Source organism: Gymnoscopelus microlampas (genome assembly GCF_963454915.1).
Source record: "Gymnoscopelus microlampas genome assembly, chromosome: 10".
NCBI classification, from domain to species: Eukaryota; Metazoa; Chordata; class Actinopteri; order Myctophiformes; family Myctophidae; genus Gymnoscopelus; species Gymnoscopelus microlampas.
The window spans coordinates 40,780,561-40,800,560 of NC_139947.1; the positions used below are offsets into that span (position 1 = coordinate 40,780,561).

The 20,000-nt window shown below is 43.4% G+C and overlaps 1 protein-coding gene across 1 annotated transcript in view; it reads left to right on the forward strand.

Annotated features, from left to right (window-relative positions):
• Positions 1-6,665: 6,665 nt before the first annotated feature.
• LOC311054228 (IQ motif and SEC7 domain-containing protein 2-like) overlaps positions 6,666-20,000 on the forward strand; it is a gene marked incomplete at both ends in the record, with an annotated part of 110,890 nt that continues 97,555 nt past the window's right edge. The window contains one exon of the mRNA XM_084070106.1: positions 6,666-7,579. Coding sequence (XP_083926232.1) covers positions 6,666-7,579 — 914 coding nt within the window. The remainder of the gene's footprint in view (positions 7,580-20,000) is intronic.

Sequence of the window (20,000 nt, forward strand, 5' to 3'; positions counted from 1 at the left end):
CTCTGCACCTCTCTCTACCGCCTGCCGTTAATTAGCGTTCCGGTCACATGATAAACGCGTCGCGAGAACACTGCAACGCCACCGGCGGAAGGCGGGAGTCACTGTAGACCTAATATTTGCCTATTAGTTTAGTCTAGTTTAGTCTTTTATGTTGATTTTCACTGCATGTTTTACTTTGTTGAGACAGGACAGTTTCTAGGAGACCCGGGACAGTGAGCGCACCGAGGAGGAGCAACACACCACCAGCATGGTCCTCCCGCTGTGGGAATCAGTTCCAATCTGTGACGTTGCGGTTTAATGTGGTAAAAGACGCACTTAATTGCTTTTAGACCGTTTCATTTGACTGTTAACAACGTATAGGGTTATTAGACTATTTTAATCTACATGACAGGCTGTGCTATGCTGCCGGATATAAAGGCGATAACATGTGGACTCCTTCATTGGAAGTGATGAGGTGCGCAGATCGGGGATTTTATTATAGCAACGACGGAGGACAGATTTTTTGTGTGATGTGATTCTCTCTGTGTGTGTGTGTTTGTGTGTGTGTGCGGCGTGCGCGTGAGCGCGTGCGTTTGTCGCGCCGTGACTGTGCGTGATTTATTTATTTATTCATTCCGTTTTAAGACCAACCGCGGAACTGGGGATTTATACCCTCATATCTATCCTCTGTTCTATTCTATATTCCCCTTCTCTTTCTCCCTGTTCTAGCCTCTGCTGCTGCAGTCAGTCTGTGTGGACTCACTCAGCCCATCTGCTATTTTTTCCCTCATCAACGGGAATCGAACCAACACACACACACACACACACACACACACACACACACACACACACGTGTGTGTGCGCGCAGACAGAGCGGGAACAGACGCGGACACACACGGCAATAATAACGGACAGAATTGACTGGACAAGCTAAAAGACAAACGGGGATAGGTTAACGGTTCTCCCACCAAAAATACCCCCCCCCCCCCCCCCCCCCGCATCCCCCCTCCCCCAAGTGACAGCAGCGCCATCAGGCTGACACGCAGAATACATAACAGTCTTATTTAGGCTACAAAATATTATTTATAGACCAAGCGAAGAGAGACTGACTCAACGAGAAGAGGGAAGGAGGGTCGTCACGATTGTAGGCTACGAATGCAACGCAGCAAATAGGAACTAACGGATGTCTCTGGTCGGGAGACATGGTGACAACAGTGGCGGCGGAGGAGAGAGAGAGAGGAAGGAGAGACAGAGACCAGAGGACAGAAGAGAGAAGCAACGGAGGATGAACCACGGGGATCAATAGCCGTCGTTCGTTCTCTTCTTCTCTTCCATCTCCTCCTCCTCCTCCTCCTCACGTCTTCCAGTCCCAGCATCCCTCTCTCCATCCATCCATCCATCCCTCCATCCAACCGTCGTCTCTGGAGCTGCAGCATACAGGCCACAAGTGAGAACATGTATTTTTTCCTTCTTTTTTTCTTGGTGCTGCATCACTGTGTGCGTGCACGCGCACACGCTCTGATATAGCCTATAATGTACAGTATGTGTGACATGACATGTTTTGTGTGTATTGTAGCGATGTTCAATCTCTCTCTCTCTCTCTATCTCTCTCTCTCTCTGTAGTGTGTGTGTGTGTGTGTGTGTGTGTGTGTGTGTGTGTGTGTGTGTGTGTGTGTGTGTGTGTGTGTGTGTGTGTGTGTGTGTGTGTGCGTGCGTGCGTGCGTGCGTGCGTGTGTGTGAGAGAGAGAGAGCACGAGAGTAAGAGAGAGAGAGAGAGAGAGTAAAAGAGAGAGAGACTGCGCGAGAGTGAGAGAGAGAGAGAACTATGTAAGTTAAGGGTTCTCTTATCTCTGTATGTGCTATGCTGGGCTTTTGAATTAGCTCATATTGCAGTATAGTAGATGATGAATGGCTGTTGTATGGTGTAACTGTTCTGGATACAATGACCGAAAATCGAACACACACACACACACACACACACACACACACACACACACAGACACACAGACACAGACACAGACACAGACACACACACACACACACACACACACACACACACACACACACACACACACACACACACACACACACACACACACACACACACACACACACACACTTGCATGCACACATTTTTATAGGCAAAGCTTTTCAAACACTAAAAATCATGCAATAGTTCACAATTATAGTCCACATACATGCTACATGCGTGATTTGGGAGTTGTTACTGATTCATAATGAACATAGTGTGCACACACAAATATCCATATAGCTATTATAGCCTAATATAGGCTATATTAGGCTATATATAATATAAATATTAAATATCCTAATATAGTATTATATGATATGATGTTATAAACACCAGTGTAGCTTGGTGTCTGGTTCCATATGTAGATGTTGATGAGCAAACAATCTGCATGAACATCTATAGAGAGAGGTGATGGTGGGGGGAAAGATTAAGAGAGAGAGACAAATAGAGATAGATGAATGGAGAGAGGCGACTGGGAGATGGAAACTGAGATAGAAAAGTGTGATGCAGGAGAGAGAAAGAGGGAGAGAGAGATAATTAAAGAGATTAGAGAAAGAGAGAGAGAGAGAGAGAGAGAGAGAGAGAGAGAGAGAGAGAGAGAGAGAGAGAGAGAGAGAGAGAGAGAGAGAGAGAGAGAGAGAGAGAGAGAGAAATGATCAGTTGGTGAGACATGATGAATAATTGAATGCCATTAATGGGAGAAGATTGAAGAACTGTTTAATGTCATCGGATCAAGAAGACCAGTGGATTCAGGTTCACGTAGGACCATTGGCCCAAGTAGGACCAGTGTAGGGCTGCAACTATTGATTATTTTTTTCTTCTTTTCTTTTTTTTATATATCAACAAACTTATTAACCACATAAGCGTTATTAAGTAGCCTACTTTGTCACACAACAGTGTCGTGCAAAAAATAGCTGGTCTACAAGCTCATATTAACATTGTGAGCTTGTAGATCTGCTATTTGCACAATCTTTGAAGTTTTTGTTTTACTTCTCACCTATTACGACATGCCCAATATAAGGATTGATTATTAAGGAAATATCTTATTAACTCAAACTCAAAGATGATCAAACTATGTATTATTTTATAGTCAATTAAATTGATTAGTTTGATTAAATGTTGCACCCCTATCCCGGTGAGCCCCTGGAACCACATGGGCCAGTTGCTGTTGGGTTTGTTTGGGGTGAAAACCCTCCATAGTAAATAAATGGATAGCACTGGAACAGAACACTGCAGTGTTCTACAGTGTGGGGAGAGAGAGGGGAGTGAAGGGGAGACAGTGAGGTGGAAAGAGAGGTAGATGAACAAGGAATAACCAAGAAAGAGAAGGATGAAAGGGGGAGAGAGAGAGAATGTAGGCTACTGTAACAGACTGAGGGAGAGAGGTAGGGATGGGGAAAAAGAGAAGACAAATGAGTTTGTCCTCTACTTTTTCTTTCTGTTTTGGGGGCTTGTTAACTTCAGTTGTTAGGCAGTCTGTGTATTTTGTGTGTGTGTGTGTGTGTGTGTGTGTGTGTGTGTGTGTGTGTGTGTGTGTGTGTGTGTGTGTGTGTGTGTGTGTGTGTGTGTGTGTGTGTGTGTGTGTGTGTGTGTGTGTGTGTGTGTGTGTGTGTGTGTGTGTGTGGGTGGTTTGGCAGCGGTGAAGGAATAAGGAACAAACAGTGGATTTAGTAGTTGGTGGGAATTGGGAATTCTTAACCTATATTTGTTTCATTGTGATTTGTGGGATGTTTTCTTTAGAGAGCATCACATGTCAGAGGTCTCTACATCTAGTATTAATCATACATCTACTTTAGTATTATTAGTGTTGTTGTTATTAACTATACAAGTATTAACCATAATGCACTCCTAGTATTAATCCTATACCTATTAACTATAAACCTCGCTTTAACCATATTGTACACCTACTGTAGTATTAAGTAACACCCAGTAATAACCATACACCTAGCACTGACCACACTCTTGATAATAGCCATGCACCTGGTATTAAACATATACAGTACCTACCTAGTATTAACCATTCACTTGGTATTAACCATATACACCCGGTATTAAGTAATATAACTAAACACCTGGTATTAACCCTATAGGTATGAACTAATAACTACACACCTGACATTAACCATACTATACACCTACAGTCATATTAACCATACACCTGGTATTGGCATACATACCTGGTATTAGCCTAACCACGTGCCTGGTATTAACACACATAATACACTTACTGTACTATTAACCATACACCTGGTTAACCACAATACACTTGGTATTAATTAACCATACATTAGGTATTATTAACCATACAGCTTGTGTATTCTGACTGTCTTTCCTACATTCTTTCAACTTTACAACTGTCTGGAGAGTGGATTTTGAACAATGCAATTGAAGTTTGTTAAATGAAGTTTCATGTAGCGCTGCAACTATCAAATTTAGTTTTTTGCAATTAGTCTGTTGAGTACTTTATAGACAATTCAAATAATCAAGAAGAATTTTAAACATTATTTTTATTATTTTTTGAATATATCAACAAATCGATTAACCAATTTTAAGTCCCCTGTCGATCTACAAGTTTTTGCACATTTAAGATTTTTGACTATAATGACACGCCCAAAATATGGATTGATATTATTAATACATTATTATATTAAATTATGTATTGTCGATAATTCTTTATAATTGATTAAATTGATTAGTTTGATTAATTGTTGCACCACTACTTTCATGTTAATTGTGCCTGTATAGTGGTTAAAGTGACTAATATGTAAAAGTCACAGTCCCACTACAGCCTGTCTATCATTTCGTCAGATAACATTTCTAAGCTGCATGTTAATGTTGTCTTCATATTCCTCCTCTCATTGTCTCCCTCCACTCTTTCTTCTCTTCTACTGTTTCTCTCCCCTTTTCTCTTCCATTGTATGGCTCGGACAACATAGAGAACATTCCAGACGTGTCATCCGGCCAGATGATAACCAGAATGACGATGAACTGGCGGCTAACCGGATCTGGAAAAAAGAAGAAATTGATGAGAAATGTGTGACATGACCTTTGACATGTATGTATGGCTTCCTGTGTCAGATGAACCAAGGATGACAGACTGAACCTATGGGTCAGCGAGGTTGTTCAATATTTTCTTTTCTATCTTCATTTGCCAGGAGATGATTTTCCAAATGACATAAACATTTTTTGTTGCTGTTGACAAAACCTTCTGTAGTGTTTCCTGACCTCGGCCTGCTGCCCACAAATATTATGTCACTTCTCTTTTGATTTTGGACGTGGTTTTACCCCAAACATTTCTGAACCAATGCTCGAGTAGAGCTGATAACATCGGTTCCTACTCCTACTGACAAACAGTTGATTGAAACCTTAAAGTTTGTTTTACGTGGCGGTGAAGGTGGTATCAGTGGGTTACAGTGTTCAGGGAAGAGGCCTTGCACTGAAAACCAACCCAGTCTCACGTTTTTCACAAATACTGTATAAGGTGTTGCACCAGTACAATGAAGATGTGTGCTAATCTTTATCTCCCCTCCAACTCCAAAAGCAGTGGTGTCCTCTTCTTTCGCTCCTCCTTGGAAATCGATTTTCTGTTCTGCTACCTGTACGTGGAGGTACATACAGTGAGGACACAACTGACTCTCTGACAGCAGTTAGATAGACAGTCAAAAACGTGAGCCACACAGACATATAGACAGCTTTGAGTTTTGGTGAGTGGTGGGGTAGACAACTTTACAGACATTTGTCCTGCTCCCTTAATTATTTTTTTCAGCATGATTTGAATACCCCACCCAGGGCACACTTGACTGAGCTTGGAATGGTTGATGCACCAATAAAACTGTCTGATTGGAACAAAGGACTAAGTGGCCCATCCTGATTGACAAATCAGAACTCTCTTAGAGGAAAAACTCTTCTCTCCCCCCCACTTAGCTCTGGGTGGGGGGGAGGGTGTTGGGTAGTGTAGTTTTTTTTAGGGTGTAGGGCTTAGGGCTTTAGGCTGTAGTTTTTTAGTCTATTTGTTTGTAGGCCATAGATTGTAGGCTAGTCAATAGTCACCAGTCACTACACCCAGACTTATTATTAGGCCGTACGGCAACAAACCAAAACATCATATTAAGTGCATAGTGCTTTGTTGTGTGTATACCTTATATTGTTGGTAATACATGTTTACTTAATTTCTTGAGTATACATACATTGTTACTGTAGGATATTCATTAGTGTTAAATTCATCAGTTCTCAAGGCTCTAAGGTGTAGGAGAGTGTACACCATAAGACTTCTCTAGACTAGCTCTGAGGCTGTAGTGTTGAGATTTCTCCCTCAGTGCTCAATTAGCAGCACTAGTCTTAGCCATAGCCTGTTTTCTAATCAGCCTATGTCAGCACACTGCCCACCCCTGTGGTAGCTACTGTAACAGTCTGTGTGTTATCCAACAGCCACTACACTGGCTTCTATAGATTTGAGTGCAAGAATTTAGCAATTTAGCCTAATTCCTAGCTGGTAATTAGTTAGCTGGCTTTAACTCATCGTAAAAACAGCAGTTTAGTGTCTGAATAAGCTTTAGCATTAGTGAGCCTTGGTTGTCAGGACTGTATATTCATAGCTGTTTGCGACTGCTAACTTCCCTAGCAGCCTGCCCCCTCATAAACTCTCCAACCAGCTATGGATGCTAATCAAGGTCCGGGGCAAGCTGGCAGCCCAGAGAGCCCTAACCGGGCAGTGGAGTACCTTCTGGAGCTCAACAACATCATCGAGAGCCAGCAGAAGCTTCTGGAGACGCAGCGTCGTCGGATTGAGGAGCTGGAGGTGCAGTTGGATCGGCTGAGCCAGGAGAACAAGGACCTGCGCTTGGACCGGCAACCCGTTTCCGCCTGCAACCCTCCTCCCCCCGTTGCTCCGCCACCTCCCTCCCCTCCACTCCCTCCTCCTCCACCCCCGCCACCCCTGTCCCAAAGTATGCCGGTCTCCATTCCGACCGCCAAGAACCACCATGGTCACCACCACCACAACCAGTACCACCACCAGCCTCCACCCTCTTCCCAGACATCCTCCTCCGTCCCTTTGTACCACAGCAGCCACCACCACCACCAGCACCATCAGCAGCAGCAGCACCATTACACCTCCACACACCACTCCTATAACAGCAGCAACAGCATTGCATCGGCCGCTATACCAGCCCCGCCTCCCCCTGCCCCGAGCACTGTGTCGATCCCCACCCAGGTCCCAGCGGTGCCCATCCCTTTGGCTCCTCCCCCTGCTGTGACGCCAGCCCCTCCGCCCCCACCTCCCCCGGTGCCTCCCAGGGAGCAGCAGCAGCAGCAGCAGAGGAGCTCCACCCACAGCCGGCTTACCCGCGGGCACTCCACCAGTACCAGTACCAGCACCAGTACCGGAACCAACACCAACTTTGTGGAGAAGGAGAAGGAGAGGTTGGAGCGCCTGCACAGCGTCAATGTGGAGAAGGAGAAGGACAGGTTGGAGCGCCTGCACAGCGTCAATGCTTCCAACAGCCACCACCACCACCACCACCACCCCCACTCGCATCAACACGCCCACACTCTGCACCACCACAAACCGTAAGTCACAGATTAAGATTCATTACAACTGCCAGAGCTGTATAGGTAGCACAAGAGTGAGGCAAACCTGATTTGATAAGGAAGGAAGGAAGCCTTTATTGTCATTGTACCTTTCAAAACAAGTTACCAAAGTGCTTTACATTGCTGAAGGAAAAAAAATCTTTGTTTTCATGTAAAGGAATAATGGAAGGAACAATTAGGGGGGTTCTCACTCTCACAAGAATTACAGTATGTGACCCGGTTTACTATTATTTTGAGATGCATTCCCATTTTCTTGGTGCACAAAGTGCCCTTTTGGTCAATTCAAATATCTTCTCTAAGTGATCTTGTGACTTTAATTAATCCATAAAATATGACCCCTAACCTTTGCCTTTAATATGATGAGTTTATGCATGTCATTTATTTACCAATATGGTATTATTTACACATTGCCATTGTAGAAGTCTCTGTTTACTGCATGCTTGCCAAACTAACGCTTCATTCTTGCTCCTTCCTCAAGAGGAATTGTTTTATATGAATCAAATTTTCCTCTCTTTGCAGTGGCTGGAAGTTACAAGGGAATGTCTGGTAACGATAATTGCTTGAAAGATAATAGAGTTATAAGTTGTCATATACTGTACCATATAAGCTATCACGTAAGCTATCATGCAGGATAGGTACAATCGTACACAAAGGGGGGCTTCTACAATGGATACCACTATACTGTACTGTACATTGGCTGTTTTGTGTCACTAAAGCTAAATTCCTGCTGGTACAGTAGCTTAACACAGCCTGAGGGGCCATCTAATTGAAATACCAAGAATAAGGAAAACGACATTAAGTGCATCTGTAAATGTACACATGCAGAAGTGGCATACAATATAGTTGTTTACCAAACTAGAACAATGGTGCCTTAAATGTCTGGTTTACCAAACTCTTGTGCCATCTTCAACTCTGATCGCTACTAACCTTGCAGCTTCTCTCATGCAGGTTTATGTTGGTCGGGGAATGTGTGTGTCCACATGCTAAATTTGACCTAAACGTTTTTGGTTTATGCCTTACACCCCACTGACAGAAAATGTGACATTTAAAGCAAAGCTGTTTTTTTTGGTGTCATTGTTTGTTAACTTTGTTTTGTTTTTTTATGAACGATGCCCAACAACCAAAGACAGTGGTAAATTGTAGAAGTTTCCCGATTACCAGTGTCTTCTCTTGCCCATAGGAGAGGGGGCAGTTGATGATGCCCCTGTATATGTTTCCCCATATTGAAACTGTAGGGATGACTACAGAAGTGACCACATAGTTAAACATGCATCTCCCTGTTGCTGATTGGGATAAACGGTAATTGAGACACAGGAGAGAGAAGATAGGACAAATTAAACTTGTGGTGGCATCTGACTCCAGGCTAGCTCTTGCCCATAGTGTTAGAAGGAGTTCTCCTTAACGCTATGTTACTTTCGAGCCGTTGCCCGCACAGCCTCTGTAGCACAGCCTCTCGTCTGTAGTAAAAAGTGGGGGTCTTTTTATGCCTTTATCTGACAGGACACTAGGCTGACAGGAAACGGGGAGAGAGACAGGGGGGGGGGTGACACACAGCAAAGGCCGACGGGATTGGGAGTCGAACCCGCAACACGCTGTAAGACTGAATTACCAGCCTATGTGGTGTTCGCCTGGACCGCTATGCCAGCGGGCACCCCACAAAGACAGTTTTAAGATTTTGAAAGCCTACTTTCCTTAGTGGGAACACTCGGCGCCCCCCACCTCACGTATAAAATACACTTTTTGTCCAGAAAAGAAAATGTTTACTCCACTGCGCCCCCTACAGATTTGGTCAATGGAATTTTTCTAGTAACATAGCGTTACGTAGAACTCCTTCTAACCCTATGGACCAGAGCTAACTCCAGGCCAGTCCAGAGGAAGGTGTCTCAAACATTACAGGTGCTTAACCAGAGTGAGGTATAGCATTAGTAGATGATGTTATAAAATATTATATTACAGGTAGCTCTGACCAAGTGTGGAGCTGGACAAATAGGCAGCCTACTTTCTTTTTTTCATTTTTTCCCCCCAGTTGCAATATCTAGCTACACTTGATGCAAAATGGAACGGTTTGCTATGCTAAATACAGTTCCCAGGTGGCTAGAGATCCATACGTACTTTTGGTGCTGATGTCAGGCCTGGCGCCACAAAGGAGGAGCAAAATCTGGCAATGCCCCCTCAGATTAATTGTGTGCCCCCTCAATTATAATCCTGGCCAATCTATTAAAACAAAAGCCATTTACTGCACCACTTAGGTTTACAGCCAATACACATTATCTTGGTGAATCTGAACACATTTGAGGCAAATTATACTCTTTCTGGAGCGGTTTTCTGATCCCACCGCCCAGAGAGATGGTCATGCTGTGATTGACTATAGTGTCAAATAGCCTACAGGCTTTACTGTTATGGCATCAAGGAGGCTGCAACTCTTCTAATAAAGATAATGACAGCTGGATACTATGGATACTTGGATAGCGCACATTATTTAAGAATCTTAGTGGTTTATTTGGCCTACAGAAAGCCTGATTTCATGGTATTGATAATGTTTTTGACAGCTGATGTGAAAATATTGGAAAGGTTTTTCTGGATCAGATAATTGGACTTTTGTGAAAGTATTGCCAGTTGAACTCCTGTAACTCAGCTAAGGGATCGATCGATGATGTCATCGTCAATCAATGATGAATGATTGATGGCCATTGACGATGACTGAGACATGGTTGAGACATGTTTAAATAACATTGCATGTTTTAAACATGAAGGCTATCAAAATGAACAGTTGGTATTATACTTATATGTAAATCTATGTAGTTAATTAGTCCCTGTAACAGTGAGATAAACTGCATGCGCACTAAAACTGATAACTGAACCCAGCTACATTTTGTGTTCTGGCAGTGTGTAAACCCTTAGACAGTTTATCAGTGTTGTGATTACTTTATCTGGTTTTATGACCTGTGTTAATATTTGTTGACATTATTGTCAGTAGCTGTATTGATAATTTATGGTAGGCCAGTAGCCTCGATAACTGTAGTATAAGGTTTTTTAGAAGAATGTTAATGTTCTATTCTGCTATATTAAAGGTGCTGGAAATGATAGTTTTTGGTTAAAAAGTTAAGTTCTGTATTCCGATAGTAATCATTGCTTGTTTTGTTCAGCTTTAGAAAATGTAAATTTTCAGGTGGGATACCAATTGTATTCAATCAGCAGGGAGAACCCCGCAAACATAACTTATCAGCATGATTTAATGTGTTCCAGCTTAAAAAAATCACTTGTTTATTCTGTATCCTGTATGAGTTCTCTCTCCTGATTGAACATTGGTATCCCGGCCTGTAGTACTAAAGAGCTGGAGACTGGGAGACTCCTGTTGCTACAAAATAATTGACGTGTCAAACGTGTGACGCAACATGTGATTTTGCCCCAACACATCACTACAGTAGTATAACGTGAGATGAAGTATTATTATAAATATCCTTACATTGGTCTGCCATGGAAGCTAAACATTGTGTGGAGAAAAAGAAGGCTCTGTGGTTCCGGTAAGGCGGTATGGTTGAAATGTGTAATTAGGGCAATTCAGCAAAAATGAGACAATATCATGATGTATACATATGCTTTTAATTTGATACAGTACTTATGGAAGTATATTGAAGTGATACATTGTATAGCTTCAACATGCCTCCATAAGTATCACTTTAAAAGCATACTACCCCGCGCTAGAGTAAAGAGGCAGACTTTAGCGTAGATCAGCCTGCTAGGGGAAGTGTCTATGCTGGCTTCCAGGTTCTTTCTTCAAGCCATGATGCAGCAAAATGCAAAACACCCAGAGAACCATATCTCTCTGCACCTGGTCTGCCCGATGTTGCAGCCCGTCAGAGGACACCACAGCACCTGGTATACCGGTGTTGAAACACATGACTGGAGCACCTTGAAACCTAGCTGGACTTGATTTTACAACATTTCTGACTGGAGAGGCTGAGTAGGCTTGAGTCCAGTTACTGTAAGTCTTTGCTAAATGGTAAAGTTCAGTGGCAGCTTGGAACTACACATTTGAATGATGTGGCAGGAATTACCCCAGCACACAACATAGAAGGAAGGATTGATGTCGGTGGGTTATTTGCATGCACGCTCATGCCGTTCGGGAGGCCATAGCTGAATTGATTGAGAGCCCGTCTGGGAAGAAGCTCGGAGGTTCGAGTCCCGGCCCTGGCAATGTGTCAAGGTGTCCCTGAGCAAGACACTAACCCCCCCCCCCGCTGTCCTCTGTGGGCAGCACTCAGCTGGGTGAAATTGAAAACAGAATTTCCCCTGTGGGATGAAATAGGTCTAATCATTATTACACACAAATGGTGTGTATACATACATAGACAGTGTGATCACATTTCACATTTGGTCTTTTATGTGTCACCATTGTTCTCAACTTGCATGCCAATAAAAAGTGCATTTAACTGAACAGAGAGACAGTACTGTACTACTAATACATACTAATGTATAACATTACGTGTGTGTGTGTGTGTGTGTGTGTGTGTGTGTGTGTGTGTGTGTGTGTGTGTGTAGCGGGGACTATAACGGTGCTAGAAACTCATGTGATCATGCTGAGCCTCTAACCATCATTAGACATCACTGTTATTATCTGCTATTGATCTTAGAAGCGTGGGCTGACAGGGAGAGGTTACTGTAACAAACGAGAGACAAGGAAAGAGAATGTTGGGGGGGCTGAGAAGAGAGGAGAAGGAGAGAAAAAGACTGTGAGGTAGAGATAGGGAATGTGTGAAGAGAGAAGCAGGGAGAAGGAGAGAGATGTGATTATTATGCAGCAGGGATGCGGAGGAGGTCTGTCTGTAGAATTTTGATGATAGAGAGAGGAGAGGAGGAGAAGAGAGCATGTAGCATTTGGTTGTTTGTGCTGATAAAACACATTCTCTCCTCCTCCCTCCTCTCTTCTTTCCTCTCCTCTCATCCCCCCGTCTCATCTCCTCTCCTCTCCTTTCCTTTCCTCTTAAACCTTCTATCCTTTCCTACTCTCCTCTCCTGGAACACACTTTTCTTCCTTCTTTCTCTTACTTTCCTCTTTTTGGTCTTCTATTTACTTTTACTGGAACATGTGAACAGCTATCATGTTTCTCTCTGGTGTATGGCTTGGACGGACACACACACACACACACACACACACACACACACACACACACACACACACACATACATAGACATGCAAACACAGAAAACATGTCTTAACACAGGAACATGTGCAAACACACTCATGCATGCAAACAATGGTCACACAATCGCTGGCTAACCCAGTTTTAGTAAACAGCTGATGACATCTTGTCCTCTGTGTGTTGATGACGTTAACAGGAGGTAAATGCAGCATGGTCAGCAGCCCTCATGCACTTGAGTGTGTGTGTGTGTGTGTGTGTGTGTGTGTGTGTGTGTGTGTGTGCGCGTGTCTACAAGCATGTATGTGTGCTTGCATACTGTATGTTTCTGTTTCGGTGCAATTATAATTGTGTGCGTACGTGCGTGCGCGTGCATTACAGTACGTGCAAGTAGGGTTGAGTACCGAAACTCTAATTACAATGGAGATTTTAGAACCACTTAATAATGCCTGAGCTGTCAGTTTGCCCCCTGGTGCTCCAAAGCAGACATTACAAGCAACAGACATGTTTAAAAAATGCCTATACTGTAGTTAAACTGTGTGGCTGCATTTAAGGATTCCAACACTTGGACATTCAACGTGTAAGGGAAGACACATCAAAGGACTTGAACTCAGAGGGATGCACAATTTATACGATGGCCATTTTAATACGATGGTGTCGCTCACTGAAAGTAGCCGATCTTCAAGCTCACAACGTGCAACATTTTTTGCACTTCTTTAATGTTGGCTTATGTTTATAATAGCCACAGTAAAGAGTTGTAAAGTAGTAAAGTAGTGTTACTCTATCAAGTGTCCCCAGTTGTACAACATTGTAAGAAAGGTTCCTACCTAATTCAACTATCAATGCAAAGTAATGTTGATTGCAATTATACCATCATTTCTGTGACTTTTTGCCAGATAAAAAACATTTTTTGTTTTGTTTTTACGTGGGTAGTGGGTACTGCCCTCTCTTAATCTGTCTCTCACTCTCTGTCTCTCTGTCTGTCTGTCTGTCTGTCTGTCTGTTGTCTGTCTGTCTGTCTGTCTGTCTGTCTGTCTGTACGTGGGTAGTGGGTACTGCCCTCTCTTAATCTGTCTCTCACTCTCTGTCTCTGTCTGTCTGTCTGTTGTCTGTCTGTCTGTCTGTCTGTCTGTCTGTCTGTCTGTCTGTCTGTCTGTCTGTCTGTCTGTCTGTCTGTCTCTCACACACACACACACACACACACACACACACACACACACACACACACACACACACAGACACACACACACACACACACACACACACACACACACACACACACACACACACACACACACACACACACACACACACACACACACACACACACACACACACACACACACACACACTGATTGTAGATGAATCTCTCCCCAGCTGGAAGATTAAAAGCGGCTGGATCAATACTTTAGAACCTATCACAGCCATAGATCAGCTTGTTTATCGATCACAGATCGATTGTTTTTTAATCCATGACTGCTGCTGGAGCCTGTATGACTCAACTGGCATAGATTATCACCATGACTCACTGGATGGAAAATTATAATATATTAAATTCAAGTTTTAACTGAAATACAGGGTTCCATCTGACTAGGAATGAGGATCGGTAATTTTTATTGATACGAATACCATTATCATCGATACTGCTTAACAATCATGGGTCCTTATCAATACTTTTCTATATGAGTAGTAGTAACTATGGTGGCCTTTTCTAGAGAATGGAGTTCTGCTATTGAAGTACTCCATTCTGTATCTACCTACATTAGTACAACAGTAGTAACTGAAGTAGCCATAGTCCATCCTGTATTTATCTACATAACATGAGTACTACAGTAGTAACTACGGTAGAAGTACTCAATCCTATTTCTATCTGCATTAGTACTAGTGATCATAGATTAAGTAATCCATCTTGTATCTTTCTTGTATTGTGATCTTTTCCAATCATTTTGGGTTTGAGTTTAAAACAATTTGGGGGGAAGAAAATCTGATTAGATCTTTACAAAATGATATAAGACAGAAAAATGAATTAAATTATGTTACTGTTTTTAAATCTATGAGTGAGATTTTAAATTGTTCTAAACCGTTTCAATCATTTGAAGTGCGGCAGGGTCACACAAACCCTAAAATCTCTTAATAACATTTTCCCCCTCTGGCTCTCCGTAGTAGACAATCCAATTAGATAGTCTACCCTCTGTGTGTGTGTGTGTGTGTGTGTGTGTGTGTGTGTGTGTGTGTGTGTGTGTGTGTGTGTGTGTGTGTGTGTGTGTGTGTGCGCGTGTGAGCGTGCGCGTGTGAGCGTGCGCGTGTGTGTGTGTGTGTGTGTAAATCAGATGATATCAGGCCATCTAGTGATTGATAGAGTAATCACTCTACAGCTGAACTGGATGTACTCACACACACACACACACACACACACACACACACACACACACACACACACACACACACACACACACACACATGCACACGCGCACGCACACACATGCATATACTGTATACATGCATATATACACACACAGACACTCAATGATGTCTGCACATATGCAAACACACACACGCGCACACACACACACACTTCAGTAAAATCTAATTGGATACCCCAAATTTCCAATTTCACATTATGACCCCAACCAACTCGTCCAAATGTCCAAATGCTGCCTTTGTCACACACACACACACACACACACACACACACACACACACACACACACACACACACACACACACACACACACACACACACACACACACACACACACACACACACACAAGGATATCATTGATAGGGACCATGATTTTCTATGTGTCCATTCACGATCCATCCATCGGTCCATCTTCAATCCCTCCATCTGTCCGTCCGTCTGGTTGCTATATTTAGAAACATGAAAATGAGATGTGGGGGTCAGGAGGAGGGACAGATCCTGTCGTCATGGCAACAGCTCAGGCTTAGAAGGTGAGAAGAGGGAGAGGAGAGGATAGGAGGAACGCTGAGGAGGAGGGAATAAAGGAGTCAAGGAGAGGAGTATAGGGAAGGGGAGAGGAGAAGAGGTGAGGGGGTGAATGGAGGAGCAGCTGTTACATTTACACATGTGACCTGATGTGGAATCAGTCGCATCACTGAAACGACAGTATAGGAGGCTTGTCTGTTTTATTGGTTTTGAAGTGATTACACTAAAGGTGCATTCACACCAGAGAAGATATTTTTCTTGTCACTTCACGTGAAATTAATCAAGACTAGTGTGATGCCCTTTCAAAACATATCCCCTTCCGTTATGCAATACCCGTTGTACTGGTTATCATAGTACTTGTCATTTTGATGACATCAGGGATCTCCATATATGGGCTGACACTCAGACAGGTAGATACACAGAGATTTATGGATTTATAGATTTTTTTTATGGACCCCCTGATCCGACATATACTTCACACCAGTCATGGCACTCCCGTGGGTACTCAGTAATACACACGGCAAGTTTGAAATCGGTCAGTCGGTTCTTGTGATAAACGAAGGACACACCCACACAGAACACTCACAGAGATTTAGTGCATTTATAGTTGGATCGAGCAGCTACATGGTCTATTTCTTGACTAAAATCTATAGATCATTTACAGTCAAGCTGTCAAAGGAGCACACAGAATGTGTGTTTTTCTCTTCCCACCTGCCAGCTTTCCTGCCCTGGCCGACTGATTGTGGAGCTCCCGCTAGGCAAGACGTCAGACATCGGGACTAAATAGAAAGCGGTTTGTTGACTCAAAGACTCTGGGGCTCATTTTGTTTGCAGGCACATAAAACAGACAGAAAATGTACATAGGGAATCCTCTAGCGTTACTTTACCAGTATTCATTTAACTCAGGGGGTGTACAGACATTTGTGTGCTCTTACAAGTTGCAAATGGAAGCCCTTTCTTTTCGCCATCAACCATATCAGATATCAAAGCTATCACTGCATTGTATCTGTTGTGGAAGTCCCAAACTCGGTGAGCTGTTGGCTTTAGGGTCAGTGACAGGATAGCTCCAGTTGGACATGCTCCAGCAGCAGAGCACATGTCTATGTGTCAGCAACAGAGTCCAGGGTAAACTGTTGCGCCTTTCTTTGTCCTTAATTCAAGGTTGGTTTCAGGTGCATTAGTCTTAAAAAGAAAGGAAAATACTGTAGAGTGGAGAAAGACTCGCACACCACAAACTGTTTAAGGGTGACTCCTTAGACAGAGACTAGGAAACTCATTTTATATTACATTTTATTTACAGTGCTCGAGAGTAAAGTGCTGGACATATGTTTCGGTCACAAGACCATCGTCAGTGCCATGATGATGATGAGTGAGCGAGAGAGAGTGCGCACACGCGCAATCTACAATTTTGTACCTAAACTAATTGATTATTGTTACTAATGTCAACTAATTAGGTAAATAAGGATGATTTCACTATAGGAAGGCTGACAGTGAGACAGCATAGGAGAAACAGGCATTAGGAAAGCTGAGAGGGAGACATGTAGGAGAAACAGGTGTCACAACACACAGCATTATGAGCACTGTTGTGTTACCAGTGTCCCATTACATGTCTGTTTGTGGTATACTGACTCTTATAGCCCCAATTACCTACTGTACAAATTACATTACATGTCTACTTCTGGTACACTGGCCTCTTAGTCCTGAAACACGTTATTTTAAACGACTTACAGTTGTCTACGTCAGTGTAATCTACGGCACTGATACTTTTACTGTGTATCTAAGTTGGTTTCCTTTTTTATTTATTTAACCAGGGTAAATCATAATGTCTTTTTCAAATGGGCCCTGCTTTATTCTCACATAGTTACACACACGTACTGTACCTGAGAGCTGCCCAACCACAGGCTGTTGGCCACTGAACAGGAGCAGTTTGGGGGTTACGGGATCCTCTCTGCCATAAACGTTTAGGATTTTAGGCCCCCACTGCCCCATTACAGAAACGTAATATATTTCAGGTCTGCCACAGTCTGCCACTTCAGTGATATACACATCCTTTCGGATTTCAGACAGACAGACAGACAGAAAGACAGACAGACAGACAGACAGATAGATACGTAGATAGATAGATAGATTTAATGTTGACAGACATAATCTTTAGATTTGTTTTCCTTTCAGTTTAGGCACCTGTACCGTTTCAAAAGTATATTTTTAGCACTGGTATTGGGGGGAAAAAATATGCCCAACCCTAATATGCACAGCTGCAGACAGACAGACGGACAGACAGCCAGGTTTAGGTGGCTTGGTGGAATCCGGCTTGTCCGGATCTTGAGACAATGACTTGCTAGATGTAGCAGCTGAAACAGTCCATGGTTGGGGTGGCTTGGGTCTTTGACAATCCTATAGGCTTTACTGACACACTGTCTGCTGTATACTACTGTATATCCTGAATGGAGGGCATTACAGTTGAGGCCAGTGCCATATGATCTTGGGCCCCATGCCAAACGTTGTCAGCCGCCTGAGGTGAAATAGTGGTTACTGTGGCATTTTCGCCTCATGGCCAGTGTGCTCATCGCAGGTGAGGTCAGTGATGACGAGGAAGTTAAAGTTGCTGACTCTCTCCACAGCAGACCCGTTGATGGTAATGGGGTCAAGCCTCCCTCCCTGTAGTTTATGATCAGCTGTTTTGTCTTGTTAACATTGAGAGAGAGGATGCCACCGTGTCAGGTTCTTGACCTCTCTCCCATAGGCCGTCTTGTCATTGTGTTTGATTACGCCTATCACTGTCGTGTCGCTGGCAAACGTAATTACCAAGTTGGAGCTGTATGTGGCCACACAGTCGTGCGTGTACAGTGAGGAGGGCGCTCAGGACACAGCCCTAGGCGCCTCCTGTGTTGAGGGGCAGAGGTATTGGAGCACATTCTCTTGTTGATTCGACAGGAAGTTCAGGATCCAGCTGCACACGTTGGAATTGAGTCCTACTGTAGATTCCTTAGCTTGGTGTTGAGTCTGGAGGGGACTGGTGTTGAATGCTGAACTGTAGTCTACAGTTAACAAAAACATCTACTGATGCACAAACTTGGACACATCATCTGTGTTGTTTCCTGGAGTCACTGTGTGTTTCGGGTCTTGCAACAGACACCCTACTCCAGGCGACCGGACCGAGGCTGATCAGACCCCGGCCTTTGTCCAAGTGGCATGCTACTGCCCCCACTGTATCTTGGGGGCTTAGGGTGGCTGGTGAGATGTTAGCAGCAGGTGTTGGCGACACCAGGAGGCTCTAAGCACTGTGGGTTGCCTCTGGGCCTGGCTCCTCCTTCGTCTACAAACTGAATTCTCACATAAAAGTTCCTCTAATCCAGGTGGGTAAGTCTGCTATGGCGTCGTCATTGATGGTGGTCCATGCTAGGCAGATTGGCTTCTGAACATGCTTCTCAAAGCATTTGCTCACCACGGGAGTGAGGGCAACAGGATGCCAGTCATTTAAGCACATTGCTTTTGGCACTGGAGCAAAGATGGATGATTTAAAGCAGGAGGGGACTACACACAGGGAAAGGGAGAGTTCAAATATTGGACAGGCCTGCCAGCTGCACTGTGCACTCTCCGATCACCTGGGCTGGAATACCTTGCTACATGCTAGGCCTGTTCCCGACAAAGGATTTCTATAGTCGAATCTGATTGGCCAAATGTTGCCTATAGTGGACTAATAGTCGACTAGTGCAAAAAAATATATATATATATATATATATATATACATTATTTGTTTTACTTTTTTTTGGCATGATTCGACTGAGATTGGCAGTCAAATCAGTGTGATTCGACTGCCAATCTCTCAGTCGAATCTTGCCAAAAAGATGTTATGCAATAGCGGAACATTCCATTTGGGCTGTAGGGGTGCTTAATATCTGATTTAACATATACTTGCTTGGTTTCTCCCTATTTTTGTCAAACTATTAGTTAATTAATATAACAAATTAGGCCAATCTCTCAGTCGAATAATGATAATAATAATAATAATATATATTTTTTGTTTTCATAATTCGACTAAGAGATTGGCAGTCGATAGCCTCGCGTAGCCAGACAATATCACACGACATATGCACACGTGGATATTAGTCTGGTCCCTATCAACGGTAGATTTTCTTCCAAGGGGCAGTTACAAAAAGATCCAAACGGACTCTATTGGTTAGACCTAAACCAATCAGAGCAGTGCTTCCTTGAACAAACCAATCAGAGCAGTGCTTCCTTGTACGTCATTGCTCCAAATAAGGTGATAAGCCCGCCCACATTTGGATACTGGGCCCTGGTTGGTTCCGC